At 42.7% G+C, this 15674-nt stretch overlaps 1 protein-coding gene across 1 annotated transcript in view; it reads right to left on the reverse strand.

Moving 5' to 3' along the window:
* Positions 1–5006: 5006 nt before the first annotated feature.
* Positions 5007–15674, reverse strand: part of LOC134615227 (coagulation factor X-like) — a 49563-nt gene continuing 38895 nt past the window's right edge. Inside the window, exons 6-8 of the mRNA XM_063459721.1 lie at positions 10094–10305; positions 8018–8135; positions 5007–6712 (exon numbers count right to left, since the gene is read on the reverse strand). Coding sequence (XP_063315791.1) covers positions 6162–6712; positions 8018–8135; positions 10094–10305 — 881 coding nt within the window. The 3' untranslated portion in view covers positions 5007–6161. The remainder of the gene's footprint in view (positions 6713–8017; positions 8136–10093; positions 10306–15674) is intronic.

Here is a 15674-nt window from a genome sequence, read left to right on the forward strand (position 1 = left end):
TTCAAAGATAATGAATTGTCACTTTTGGTATAGTATTTAAAGGAAGATGAAAACACAGTTACACAAATCAAAATAAAGAAAGAAAACCATTAACAAAAGTAATGTAATAAATGTTTATAATGTACTATAAACTTGGTCAAATTGCATTATTGGGCACATCTCTCAGCTAGAGGAGTTTCTTCAGCTACCCCCCCCCCCCCCCCACTCCCTTCCTTTTACCCTCCCATTTTAATTTCAGTCCAGTCCACTAATGACAGAAACAGGACATTGTTGTGCAGCAACAGGAGAGAGAAACCTGGCATTAGAGCCACACTGATCAGACTTCCTCTCTTCTCCCCCTGTCAGGATGTTGGCAAGTGAAAAGATCTTAAAACTGCACATGTGTAAATCTTTCGTGTGTGCGTGCGTATATATATATATATATATATATATATATATATATATATATATATATATATATATATATCTATATTTACATACACAGAGAGTGGAAGGGTGGGAAAAGGTGTGATGTGAAGAATGAGAGGAGACAAGACATTTATTTCACCATAATCTATAAAGAGCAAAGCTGATATTGCTGCCTCATTAAAATATTATTAAAGAGCTGCATCCCCATCCAGGCTTGTCATCCGATTCCTGAGCGTCGCTGAATGTGGGATCGTTCAGGGGAGTACCGAGGTGCTGCCGCTCCGGCGGGGGTGGGGGTGTCCCTCCTGCCCCAGGCTGGTGTGTAGGCCTGCGTCTTCTGGCCCGAGACTCGGTGGCATATTTTGCCCGAGTGTCTCCCCCTCTTGAGGGTGGCGGGAGGTCCGCAGGTTGGCTGCCGCTTGTGTTTCCGCCCATGTGGCCGACGCTTGTGGGTTGTAGCCCTCTTGGCCTTCCGCCCGGGTGGGCTGGGGTAGGTGAGTGTCAACTTTTGGTCCGGTGCTGCGCCCGAGGGAGTTCCCCTCTCGCCCGGCTGCCCATAGTTCTCCTTGCGTTTTGCCTCGGCGCGCTGTGCGCGTTGCTGGAGCTTCTCCCAGAAGTTATGGAATAGGGCATCAAGACGCTGCCCAAGGTCTGTGCCATAGTTGGGGCCCTGCTCAGGAGCTGCAGGCTGAGTTTGCAGTTGCCGCAGATATTCCGCCGCCATGTATGATGGGCCACGTGTCGCCGGACCCAATGCCCTCACGCTGTGCAGAGGCTCGGTCTGGATTCGCGGCGAGGACCGGAATGACCCCCACCGGTCCCGGGGGGGGTAGGATGATTGAGCGTCGAGGTGGTCGTGGAGCAGGTAGGAGGGAAGGAGAGCGGCCGTCTCCCCCTTGCCAGCCATTCTGTAGGCCTCGGTCACCGCAACTTGGGGTCTCGGGGGGGTAGGTCGTCTATTAGGGTGTCCAGAGGTGCACCCCGAGAATCCCCGTTCAATTATGCTTCTTTAGAGTGGGTCTGTGCCAGGTTCACTGGGTATTTTCCCCAAAATCAGGCAGAAATTGCAGGAGCTGAGTTTTGGCAGTCCACTCTGCTTAGCAGCTAGGCTCCGCCCCCTCCTAATATTATTTTAACATTACCTTTTCCTCATAGTACCTGCCACTATACTGCTTTAATACATTTAAAAGTGCGGGCAACACAGAATAATGTGCAAGCTCTTAAACCTGTTTATAGAATCTGTCCTCGGGGCTGCTGGCCTGGAGGGCTGAAAAGTGAATGTTTGTAAGCCAAGTGCCGCAGACCAGTGGAAGAGAGCAGAAACAGGTAAACCACCTGGTGAAACAGGTAAGTTGCAAGATGGCGATCTGCATGTGACCTGGAAGTAGTCACATACAAATCGCTAGAACAAGAACGGTGTGGAGCAAGGTAACGAGTCCCTTTAAGTAGGGAAATCATGCCCCTACCACTATTACAGGTAAAAGCCTTAATACATATGAAACCAAGAGGATTGCACTCACCTGAACATGCATACTATATAGGGTGCTGCTGGGCCAATATATACAACATACAAAATACACAATCCAACGCACCCGCTTATTCACTAAACAATGATTAAAAATCTCACAGATTGTAAGAGTTTCATATATAGTAGTCAGATGCAAGTGACAGAGAAAAGTAACATCATTATTGTTGATACTTTTGGTACATAAGATAGCATAATTGCAACATGTCAAAAACATACGGAGCAAATTACTGAACCAGAGTAATAAAATAAAAGTAACAGGTACATTTCTTGTCAGCCTATGGGAGGTTGGTGAGGAGTGGGTGGAAGGAAAAAATGGTTTGAGGGCAAGCGAGAAGGAGAAGAGGGAGAGAGATGGAGGCTAATCTCATGCAAAGACAGATAAGAAGGTTCCATAAAGTGAATAGACAAGAAGGCAACAAGGTGTGCATGTGCATGTCATCGAAACCTGGCAGAATCAGATTTTAGCCAAAGTTAAAGAATGTGGTTGAATTGAATGTATGGAGGGCACTAATAAATTTAACCCCTTCATGGCCAAAGGTTTTCCATGATTACTCCAGTTTGTGACCAAGGACATTTAGGAATTATTGCAATGTATTTGTTTCACTGTAATTTAAAACTTTCTTTTTAACTGCACCCACATATGCTGTATATCGGTTTAAAAAGAAAGATAAGGTTTTCTTCTGATACCCCATATGAATCCTTAACACAACAATAATTAGTTAAAGGGAAAAAAATAGTTTTTTAAACTTACAATATATTCACTTGTTACTTGAGTGTTAAAATGCCCAATATGTCAATAACCAAATTATGGTTTGAAAACTTAACTTTTGCCATATTTGGCATGCTAACACATTACTTTAATAGGCGTCGCACAGGGTTTTTCACTCAACATCAGATTTTGTCAGAGTGGACAATATCCAGTGAAAATGACTGATTTCTGACTGGAATGGCAATTCTCATATTTATTAAAGTATATTCCAGTTGGAGATCAAAGTATAGGACAAAGTCCATACCTTTCTGTTTGTTTTCATGGGACTTGACCCTTGACCTTTTTCGGCCACTTCTTGTTCTCCTGCCGCTGTTCGCTCTAAAAAAATACCTGTCCTAGAGATAACTCTGATTATCACTGACTGTGGTGTCTGTGCCACTTCTTCAGGCTATTAAAGGTAGCCCTCTTGACCTTGAGCTGTCTCTGCCCCCCCAATTCATTCCAGGTGTAAATCCTATCCTGAATGTAAGCCACTTTATCATTCCTGATTTTCCTAATTTCTGTTGCAACAAATCATGTTCAAATTTCTCCAATGACACCTACATATCAGACACAATTTTATCTGTTTTTTCTTTACTCTCAATGGCCTGTAATTTAGTAACCACTTCTGCGATTTCCCTCCAATACCAACCAATTCCTCATTAATGCCATCCATCTGTGAATGCAATTAAATTAAAACTAGATTTGTTCAAAACCTGTCACATTGCCTGCTCTGCTTATTCCTGTATGGCCCATTCACTAATCTTAAGTGCCACTTCTGACCGCCTTCTCTGCAGCCCAAGCCTCATTCTGGCACCTTTTGCAACACCAGCCGCTGCACATATGGGCCCTTTTATGGCTCCACTTCCCCAGGGATAGTTAGTGACACTGATGTGCATGCTTCATCATGCTGATGGTGTGTACACACAATATGGTGTGTAAAAAGTCCCAGAAAAGTCACCAGCAGACGCTTTTCAACTCTCCCTGGAGTCATCTTTAGTGCCATGAAGAACTGAAGATGACTCCAGGAGGAGCTGAAATGCGTCTGCTGGTGACTTTTCTGGGACTTTTTAATTATTATATGCAGTGGTCTTTTGGCATTAGTTCTTTTTTCAGGGCTTTTATGTCCTCTATATATTTTATTACTGAATAGTTTTATGTACACTTTATGGATGTTTCTTGCTACTCTCCATTGTGGATATCAATTTAGCCTTTTTAAGGCACCCTGGAGTTTTTTTATATAAAGCCTGGGACATCTCTATATCCTGTGAGTGTTATCCTATTGGTGGGTCTTTTGCTATTTTTGATGATACAGTCTGCCCCATGTAATTTTACTTTTGTTTTGTAGATTATTCAAGTTTTCATCTACAACTACAACTTTAAGTATTTCCATGTGCACTTATTTGGTGTAGTATATATTTTTTATCTTTGCGTCCGTACCTATATTTTCTTGGTTCCATCTGGAAGCACCTACACACCGTATTTTCTTTTGTATAAGTTATTTGCAAGTGCCTGTCTTTCTTGACTTGAGAGAGGTGGTGTGACTGTTGCACTTCAATTGCTGTGTAACACCTCAAAAATACATATTTGTTTAATATAGGAATTTGTAAAAATAAATCTCTGACCAATGGTGAGAAACATTTCAAATAATTCTTATTTTCCACCTTTCAAAAATATCTAGCAAAGAGAGGCTTCTTTCTATTCCTTCCATCAAGAGTTGTCATGCATACTTACTGACTACTAGGGCAGTACCACATTTGATGTTGCTTGATGACATCATTCTAAAAGCAGAATGTGTACAAAATGGAACCCCCCAAATATCAAATTATGTGCTATACTAAAATGCTAACACATACTACAACGTTTAAATCCCTGGAATGTTATGTTACTTGATCCCCTTTAAATACTTACCAAAGAAACTCTTGCACATTTCTCCCTCTGTATCTGCAAGATTATTTGCTGCGATATAAATAAATGATGATAATTCTGAGGTGTCCTTTTAAGCCATTGAAATGGTACCATCTCCATACCTTGGGGAGTGAGGCCTTGCTCATTAAAATACTATTTTTAATTGTGTTGTAGTTGCATGTCTTGGCCCAAACCAAATGGGACATCAAGATGTAAACGTTGAGATGACAAAATGCATGAACCCCTTAAGGACACACGACATGTGTGACATTTCATGATTCCCTTTTATTCCAGAAGTTTGGTCCTTAAGGGGTTAAGCAATGGAAATTATTTTACTGCATACATGTTAAATGCCCTATAAGTACACCAATAAATAAAAGCAACACTTAAAACACACATCAATGTGCTACTGCCTACTGGTTAGAATATTTTAATGCAATATTTCATATCTTTATTAACACAGGTCATCCTTTCTTATATCTTGATTGATCTGTGTTGAATTTTTAAAAAGTGTGTCATTTTCTACATGTTGTTTATGGACTTGTTAATACATAGAATACTGTTAACATTTAACTAGCCTCAATTAAACCGTAATAAAACAATGGTAAACTACACATTTCAAGAAATCTGTATGACAGTTTATTTAGCATTGCCAGAAATACATAAATGTTTCTATGCTTATAGCGTTTCAATGACTGTCTGGGTTATTCACTAAAAAGACCTTAATTTTTAAATCCACATTGAATTTTGTAAATAACCCCATGTGCTAACCCATTTGGTTAGATCTTGTTGCTCTGAGATAAGTACTATAACATTTTCACCTAGCGATAAAGGTCCAAGTAAAGGTTTTCATAAAAATTATAATATGAATTTGATTATTGAAAATTGCACGAGATTTCTATTAATTAGCTATAACCAATATCTTTGTTTTTATCACAATACAATTTTCTGTATATCATAGATATGATAGCACGACCTCAGTGGCTTCATTAATCATCACAGGGTTGCATTCATTATTTTAACTGTTTGCAGTGCACCTAGGTTTATCTCAATTTGTATGCCTTTTGATTTGCAAGACTGGGGGGGTTCTATGCCTCCTATGATGTTGTGTTCACCCTGAGATTCTTCTGTGCCTTAGTTACAGAGATAATATCAGATCCTGTGGCTCAATTAATAAACAGCAGAAATATCAGAGACCTCTTGCTGTACCAATGGATGGGATCAGTCTTTGACATGTCCCCAATAAAAAAGATAGGTGGTTTTAAAATGGGATGAGGGAGACAATGATGGCAGTCGTCATGGGGGCTCCCTCATTGCCCTGAAATTTTAATTCTGTGTGGTTTCACCTAGAATTATTACCTATCATGTCTAATCGATCAACATTAATAATTATTGACAAAATCTTACCTGCATTTTAGATAATTCTTATATTAGACAGTGCTGAGAGCAAAGAAAAATCAGAACATTGCCCGAGAAAGAAACAGGCTACTACATTTTGAGTAAGTGTGGAAATTGAAGTCCTAACAACATAATAACTAATTTATTTTATTTAATTTTAAATTCTCCACATTAGGATTGATTTTTTCTCATTACTCCTCTTAGCCATTTATGCAGGTTGGATACTTTGGTATACACTCCATATTTGCCTTTTTGCGCACACCCTTCCCCCCAGCTAACAATGCCAGTCACAAAGTAGGTATCTTTAAATGGGGTGACATGAGGCCCACCACTATCTCCCTGGCAAGCATCTTTTATTTCTTTGTCATAACCAGCACAGAACATGTTATCTGTGATTGTATATTTGCTGGATTCTTTGCAACGCTGTCTTTTAACGTACGGGACAGTCAGCATCTGAAGCAATGTGGATTGAACCCCACGTTCAAGTATGCGTCCAAATCCGCTAATCAAAGCATGTGGTTCATTCATCAAAACCTGGTCAGCAAAGTCCGGGTCAGGAATGCATGCAGGAATAATATGATCTGTGAAATTAATGGCCTCTTTTAGCTTTATGACTGCAATATCAAAATCATAAGTTGCCCTAACAAACTTTGGGTGTATAATAATTTTTTCCACTTTGTGTGTAGATTCGGTCCCTTCTTTCTTGTTTAAATTTACTTCCCCTGTGGAAAAACAGATAAGCACATAATATTAGATAACAGGTAAAAAAAAAAAAAATGCTTCATATTATGAGTAGATGGGAATAAACATGTGCACATGCCTAACCAGACTAACAACAACCTTACTGCAAATCGATCTTGCCTGCCCACTTTCTGCAATGGAGGTCAGCAGGCAAGAGAGGAGGCTGCCCAGGGCACAGTGGCCAGGGATGACTGAGTCAGGCTAAAAGCCTGCCCCCTCATGACAGACCGCGCATGGAGTACTGCTGAAGCATGGTCTTAGTGCCCAGTACCTTCCTGTATCTCGAAATCTGCCCAGCAGATTTCAAAATGCTAGACACGTCCCCAGAATTGAGTTTTGCAGGGACAATAACTAAAAAGTGGGACTGTCCCAGCAGATGCAGGACTGTTGGCACCTATGTAACCATTAACCAAGAGGGACTGTATGTGAGCAGAATACCAGAGACGTACTCTTGCATGGGCTAGAAATGACCTGCAATGGCCTGGCTTTTCCTATGCTTCCAGGTGCCTTTTCTCTGTAGTGTTTAGAAGTAGAAGAACTGAGAATCAATTTTGGACAGCATGACATGGGTCCTAAATGGAGGAATACTTTTTACCGAGGTTCACCCACTATCTGTCTCCTTATGAGGAAACAAGGACAATGGACCTGAAGTATTCAAAGATAATGAATTGTCACTTTTGGTATAGTATTTAAAGGAAGATGAAAACACAGTTACACAAATCAAAATAAAGAAAGAAAACCATTAACAAAAGTAATGTAATAAATGTTTATAATGTACTATAAACTTGGTCAAATTGCATTATTGGGCACATCTCTCAGCTAGAGGAGTTTCTTCAGCTACCCCCCCCCCCCCCACTCCCTTCCTTTTACCCTCCCATTTTAATTTCAGTCCAGTCCACTAATGACAGAAACAGGACATTGTTGTGCAGCAACAGGAGAGAGAAACCTGGCATTAGAGCCACACTGATCAGACTTCCTCTCTTCTCCCCCTGTCAGGATGTTGGCAAGTGAAAAGATCTTAAAACTGCACATGTGTAAATCTTTCGTGTGTGCGTGCGTATGTATATATATATATATATATATATATATATATATATATCTATATTTACATACACAGAGAGTGGAAGGGTGGGAAAAGGTGTGATGTGAAGAATGAGAGGAGACAAGACATTTATTTCACCATAATCTATAAAGAGCAAAGCTGATATTGCTGCCTCATTAAAATATTATTAAAGAGCTACAATAGTAACACCGTTTGACTTATACATTCAAAGACAATCACTCACCAACTACAACTTTGAAATACTTGGTTTGATTCATGCAGTGAGCTGCTGATAGAACAAATTGTGGGGTTAAAATGGTTCCTCCACAAAAGGCTTCGTTTTCATCACTCACCAAAACAGCCTGCAGAGAAATAGTGAGTGTAAATTTTAGTTTCATGATATCACAAAAGAATAATGTTTTGCAATGTAATTTTCACATTACACAAAAATATACATACAAAATATGTGAGAGCAGATTCAATGGACCCCCAGGGAAGCTAGGAAGTGTACCTCCCACTGGATCACCGGACCACTGGACCACCAAGGATTCCCCCTCGCTGCCCAAGGTAAGCCACAGGGAGGGGGATATAATTTTATTAACTTGTTATTTTTAATTTTAAAATGATTTAGTAATCTGCTACATGCAATGTAATAAGCTAATTGTCACGCTTTTGTATCCTGAACGCATGCCTATAACTCATTGAACACCAAAATAAAGAATTCATTTTTTTTTAAAAACAATCTCCCCTCAGTCCCTTTACTCCCATTACAGCCCATATACCCAAATTAGAGCCAAAATACCCCCACTACAGCCCTTAATGCCCCACTTATCCTCCATTAGAGCCTCTGCTTCTACAGTCCCTATAGTCCCATTACAGCCCCTACTTCTTTTCATAATTTCCCCTCAGTCCCCATCTCCTCACTACAGCGCCTACCCCCCACTTCAGCCCCTATACCCATGTTAGAACATTCAACACTTCAATGCAGCCCTTATTACCCTCACTACAGCTCTAACCCCACCACTACAGCCCCTGTCTCCCCACGACAGTCCCTATATCCCACTACATCCAATAAACTCCCACTACAGCCCCTATTTAAAATAATTTCCATTAAGCCAAGCCCCCATTACAGCCACTATTCCCCCATTAGAGACATCAACACTCCCACTACAGCCCTTATTCCCCCACTACAGCCCTATTTTTCACTATGGCCCCATACCCCACTACAGCCCTAAAAACCCACTACAGCTCCTATTCCCCCACTACAGCCCTATTTTTCACCTATACCCCACTACAGCCCTAAAAAACCCACTACAGCTCCTATTTTTTCAATAATTTCCCCTCAGCTCATCTCCACACAACAGTCCCTATACTCCCACTACAGCCAATATAAACCCATTACAGCCTCTATACCCCAATTTCAGTGCCTATTTTTTTAAAAATAATTTCCCCTCAGCCCCTGTCTCACCACTACAGCCCATATCCACCCACTAAAACCTCTATTACCGCATTAGAGTCCCTGTCTCCCCACTGCAGCTGCTATTTCCCCACTCCAGCTACTAACCCCCAATTACAACTCATGTGTCCCCAATACAACTCCTATTGCCCCATTACAGAATCTGTCACAACATTACATCCCCTATCCCTCCATATTACAGCCTCTATACACCCTAACCACCCAAACCCCACAGTGCAGTCTATCCCCCAATTACAAACCGCTATCATGCCCACTGCATCCCCTTCCCCCCCAGTACAGCCCCTATCCACCCCCTACTGCAACATTATATCCTGCACTAAAACTCTTGTCTCCCCACATTACAGCCTATATACCCACATTATAGCCCCTATCCCCCACCTACAGCCCCTATCACATTATAGCCCCTATCACCTATTACAGCCCCTATCCTCCCACTTCCTGAACCCAACCTTACAAACCCCTGTTTACTACAGATCCAGTCCCTCACTAAAGCTCCAAACCCCCATATTACAACCCTTTCTGTAACATAAGGATGTACATGTAGGCAGTGTATGCATGTCGGCAGGGATTATATAGGTGTAGCTTGCACGTTGGAGGGAACATGGGGGCCCAAGATGACCTATTGCCAAGGTGCCCCATGAGTTCTCAGTCTGCTCCTGATACAAATGGACTGAAATAAAATATAGGATTTATGATAAAGAATTTAAACAAAATAAATATAGAAACTATTTAAATAACCAAACAAACTTTTGTTTGCCTCTTCTTATTTCTTATTCAACTATTTTTTAAATAAACAATGATTTTCATGAAATAGCAATAAAAAAAATAACTATTCAGATTAACCTGCCATGGACATTCACCAAGTTTACACTGTTTTCCTCCCACAATTCGCTCCTCAGGATTATCTCCACCTTCATCAATATAAGCAGCAGCATCAATCGGATTGACCTCTTTTACAACTGAGTTTATGGAACTTGTATTAACAGTTATGTTTGTGGGGTTTTCTACTGATCTTCTGATTCTGAATAATCTTCTTTTTCCACAAGGATATTTATCTGTTACAAACAAACAAAAAATGCAATTGATTAAAATTTCACACTAAATGCTACTTTGCGCCTGGGGACAGTACATTTAAATTGGATTATAATTTCCATCTCACAGTACCAAAACAAAAGGTACCTGCTTTAAAGAGACACTCAAATAACTACAGCACACTTGAAGCACTACAACTCAAAGGGTTACTCCAATCCATATATATATATATATATATATATATATATATATATTTTTTTTTTTTTTTTTTGTTATGAATAATGTCCTATTGAGCATTACTCTTTAGGTCTGTCACCCCTCCTGAACACTTCAAAAATAGTTTAAAGGAGGTTTTACTTACAAGTGACCGGCCCACCGGCAGGGGAGGGAGAGACGAGAGGACATGGGGACTCTAACCTGCAACTCTGCTGGGTTCCTCTTGTGAGGTCGGAGCGTTGCTCTGGTTACCATGGCAACACTCTGAGGCAAGAGTGAACCCTAGCTCCAGGAGCTGCAGGCTAGAGCTCACTCACCACTAGACCATCAAGATGTAGAAGCAATGTCCCCCCACCCTGAGCAAAGGTAAGAAGCACTAGATCTGCTATATAAACACAAACTAGATTCCCTACAAACATACTGCACTGCCTACACACACTACATTCCTGACATCCACACTCTGGATCCCCTATGCACACACTTGATCCTCTGTACACAAACATAACCACTACATTCCCTAATGTCACGGTGCACCCCGAACCCTGCAGACAGCAACGTGTGGCCGGCCCTTTAAGAGTCCTGGATGGATTTGAACTCACAGCTCCAATCAGGTTCACTACCATGTTGTCAACCAGGGGGCTTCAGCATCTGTCTGCATTATTCTGCTACCTGACTCCTTTGCCTGGATGGAGCAATGCTGATCCACCTGCAGCCCCTTACCAATTAGGGTCAGCTGCTCCTAATCAGCAGGCTGTAAAAGCCAGCTCTGCCTGAGGCCTGGTACATGGTGGTTTTGTTTTTTTTGTTTTTTTCCTTCCAGATCTTTGTTACTCTGATGACTAATTTTCCTGGACTCTGACCTCTGCCTGCCTTACTGACTACGATAGTCCGCTGCCAGCCCTGACTTCTGCTTCTCGCCTGACCCTGCCACACAGTTTACACCACATACACAACATGACCCCAAAATGACTTATTTACACAAAATACCATACTGCAATCAGCTCACTCTACACACACGCAATTCCACAAGCAGCCTCCAAACACATGCACAATACGCTTTCCTGGCCCTTTTGTCCTCTGGTATCTTTTGGAGACACAAGCAAATAGAGAGCAAGTGTGTCATTAAAGTTGTTTGTGCTGCGCAGACCAGATATAGGGCCTTTATCTCATTAAAGAGTTGATCAGCAGGGCTCTGCGCATTGTCTGTCCTGGAAGACCAATGAACCAACATGTTCACTTTGAAAGGGGGCATGCTTGCCATTGGTGATGACAAAACACACCGCTCTCTGGCCCCACCTCTTTCTCAATGAAAAAATAAAAATGCCCGGGACAAATTTTTTTCCTGGTATGGCCCTGATTTTAAATGTGGTGTCTGGGGAAGAGGTTTTTCCCACACAAGTGTTTTGAGCTGCCATTTATTGTTTTCACTTTAAGTGCTTAAGGATTGGCACAGTTTCTCCTATAGGAGGTTTTATCTATTTTTAACCCCTTAAGGACTGAGTCAAATGTACACGTTGTGAACAGAACAAAACGTAAACAAAACCTGGCATTTGCGCTATATGTCTGTCCAACCGTAATTCACCTCTTTCATATTAAATGCACCCCCCCTTATTGTGATGTAATTCCAGTAAAATACAAGTTTAGCAGGCTAAGATTGCCACAAGGCATATGTATGTATATGTGTTTGTAGTATCAGTTAGTTAATAACACGTAGCTAAGATACTGTTATCACTGTACTGACCAGGTGCAGGAATGTAAGAACTGGAATTACGCGTCCCTCTCCTTTGTATCAGATGAGCCACGTGGTTAGACCGGATGGATGAGTTTAGACTCTATTCATTAAATAGGTTAAGGGTATGTGTGGGTGTAGTTAATTGTGGGAGGAGCTACAGTGCTATATAAGGAATGTACTCTATGTATTCAGTACTCAGACTTTGCTGTATTTTGGTGACGCTAGTCCCTCTGAGTCCCGATCGGTGATCCAATAAAGAATCTCTTCCTTCCTGAAGAAACCTGTGTCCATCTCTCTGTGCTTGGCTTCCGTCAGTTTCTCCGGTATCATTTGGTGCATTGGCCGGGAAGCTCATCGTTCAACGGTAGCTGAGAGGCAGAGGCGTGAGACGGTCTATCTTTGCCCACGTTCTCTACGGCTGCACCCCTGAACTTCTGCGTGGACCTCCCTTCGTCTCGGCGCCACTGGTCTGTTGTCCAGGAGATCATCGGCCTCTACGTGAGAAGTGCTGGGGTGTCCCCGTCGATGAGTGTGAACTCAGGTTCAGGAACGAGGAGGTAAGACAACTGCTGTTTTAGACGGCAGGACCCACTAGGGGTATACCGATTGTGCGGTAGGCCCAAAGGGGTTTTGAATCTGTGTATCTGCCCCCTCTGTCGGAGGGAAGGAGCGAAGGCGCACCGCTCGATCGAACGCTCTTTAGTCAGACCGTTTGATTTGGTTAGTCAGGCGGGGTCCTGGTGTAAATAGCCCTAGCCGGACACCGGTGTCTTGTCTAGACTAGCGTTCTAGGGTGTATATTACGTTCGCTAGGTCGGAGGGACCGGGAGACTAAGCGGCGCCTGTGTAAATTCGGTTCGCTAGTTCTCATCCTATCTGGGCTAAGTGGGAAGGCGTGTAAATTTGGAACCCACTAGACTTTTGATAGTGCGACTAAGAGGCGCCTGTGTAAATTCGGTTCTCTAGCTCGCTATATATGTGGTGATTGGGCAGTGTGGCTAACCAAAACGGGTGTATATAGTTTTAGGTAGTCCATTCAAGGTACTGGCCAATAGTTTAGTTGGGAATTGTAAATGTGTTAACGATTGTTTTAGTAAAGTGTATATCTTGTTAGATAGCGCAAGCTCAGCCGTCTAGCGAGAGTGTTAATAGTGTGTTGCTGTATTATAGTGCACGGTACCATAACCCTGTATATTTACTGACATTATATAATAAGTACTAATCATTGTCGTCCATTGCATGTTTAACACCATAACCACTAATAATTGTATTGTGACCTTAACTTGTGCTTTGACCTATGCTAACCGTACTGTAACCGCTATTTGTAAAAGACGATGTTACTGGGGTGTGTTATAGACGGGTAATTCGTATATAGAGAATTATAGCGTGGGTGACTGTATAGTTACGCCAAAGGGCATAATATTGATTATATAGTGACTGGTGTAACAGCTGTGTGTGTACGGGAATTCCCTGAGTGTTTATTGTTATTGTGTACGTTTCACTTGGTAACCGTACCACGTGGTGCTGTTGCCAGAGGAAACGGGTGTGACTGTTGAATAGTACGCGTGTATAGTATTCGTTGTCGACGACGTTCCATTGTTAAGTATGGGTGCGTCGCAGTCAACGATTCCGGATCCCTTAGGATGTATGGTTAAGAATTTTAAAAAGGGATTCAAAGTTTGTGATTTTGGGGTAAAGATGTCTCCTGTACGTTTGGTCACTTTGTGTACTAGGGAGTGGCCTACTTTGGTTGCGGCATGGCCGCCACGTGGCAGTTTGGATCCAACTCTGGTACAGCGCTTACACGTGGCTGTATCGGGTAGGCCTGAACTTTACGGCCAGTTTCCTTATATTGACTGTTGGAGACAGGCCGTAAATGACTCGCCAAAATGGCTCCAGACATGCCACGAGGAGCAGTGTCGCCTCATGGTAGCTAGGACTTGCTCGTCCACTAGGACTGGTGTTAGGCCCATTTTGGACACGCCCCCTGAGTCCGAGATCCCTTTGCCGCCCCCTTACTTTCCGTTAAGAAGAAGTGACGCAAACGCAGGAAGTCCTGCACCCCTCCCCTCATTACCCTCATCCACTTCCGCTTCCTCCTCCAGTACAGGATCCACCCCCCCTCGTACTAAATCTCCCCTTCCGGAACCAGAATCCACCCCCATTAGAAACGAATATCCTGATTTGGCGCCACTTCAGACTTCCGGTCAAGCTTCATCTAGCTCGGCTCGAAGTGTTTTATTTACGACCTTTTCCCAAAACCGACCTCCCACATCCCCATACCCTATCTCTCCCCGACCGGAACCCATGACTGACGCCTCTCTACGTAGCCCCATCCAAACCCGACAGTTGACTGGTGCCCAACAATTAAAGCACTATCAGATGCCTCTTCGTCTGAATCCCGGGTCAGCTTATATCGATGCCGCAGGTCAAATGGCACACGCTGACCCAGTCTTCGTATATGTCCCATTTACCACAACCGATCTTTTAAACTGGAAGACCCATAATTCCTCGTATACTGAGAAACCACAAGCTATGACTGATCTGTTCACCTCAATAGTACAGACGCATAATCCGACATGGGCTGATTGCCAGCAGTTACTAATGACTTTATTTAACAATGAGGAAAGGACAAGAATAAATCAAGCAGCCATTAAAGCATTAGAGGATAGAGCCCGTGCTTTGAACCAAGCCAATCCAGCAGCATGGGCCGCGACACACTATCCCAACACCGATCCCGATTGGAACGTAAATGGTGCTGATATGGTTCAACTCAGAGCCTATAGAGACGCTATAATTGCTGGCATGAAAGCCGGAGGAAAGAAAGCCATTAACATGTCGAAGACAGTTGAGGTGATCCAGAAAAGCGATGAAGCGCCCAGTGTCTTTTATGACCGATTATTGGAGGCATACCGCTTGTATACCCCCTTTAATCCGGAAGACGCAGACAATTCCCGAATGGTTAACTCCGCCTTTGTCAGCCAAGCATACGGAGATATTAAGCGCAAGCTACAAAAGTTAGAAGGGTTTGCAGGTATGTCCATCACCCAACTAATGGAGGTAGCAAATAAGGTCTATATGAACAGGGATACAGAAAGTAAGAAAGAGGAAGAGCGCAAGATGCGTAAAAAGGCTGATATGCTAGCGGTAGCGATCGCAGGCGTAGATAAACGGGGCCCAGATAGAGGCAATAATAGATGGAGTAGGGAGCCTTTGAGTAGGGATCAATGCGCGTATTGCAAGGAAGAAGGGCATTGGAGGAACGAATGTCCGCAAAGAGAGCAGTACGAGAGAGACCAACCCAGGGCAGGCTACGGAAACTTTAGAGGTAGAGCGAGAGGTAGAGGAGGCCCCGGAGGGAGTAATGGTTATAGAGGGAGTAATGGGAACAGAGGAAGTGTTAGGGAAGACAGGTATATTCCAGCAGCGCAAAGGTCCCGCGAT

This window comes from Pelobates fuscus, chromosome 1, assembly GCF_036172605.1.
Source record: "Pelobates fuscus isolate aPelFus1 chromosome 1, aPelFus1.pri, whole genome shotgun sequence".
NCBI classification, from domain to species: Eukaryota; Metazoa; Chordata; class Amphibia; order Anura; family Pelobatidae; genus Pelobates; species Pelobates fuscus.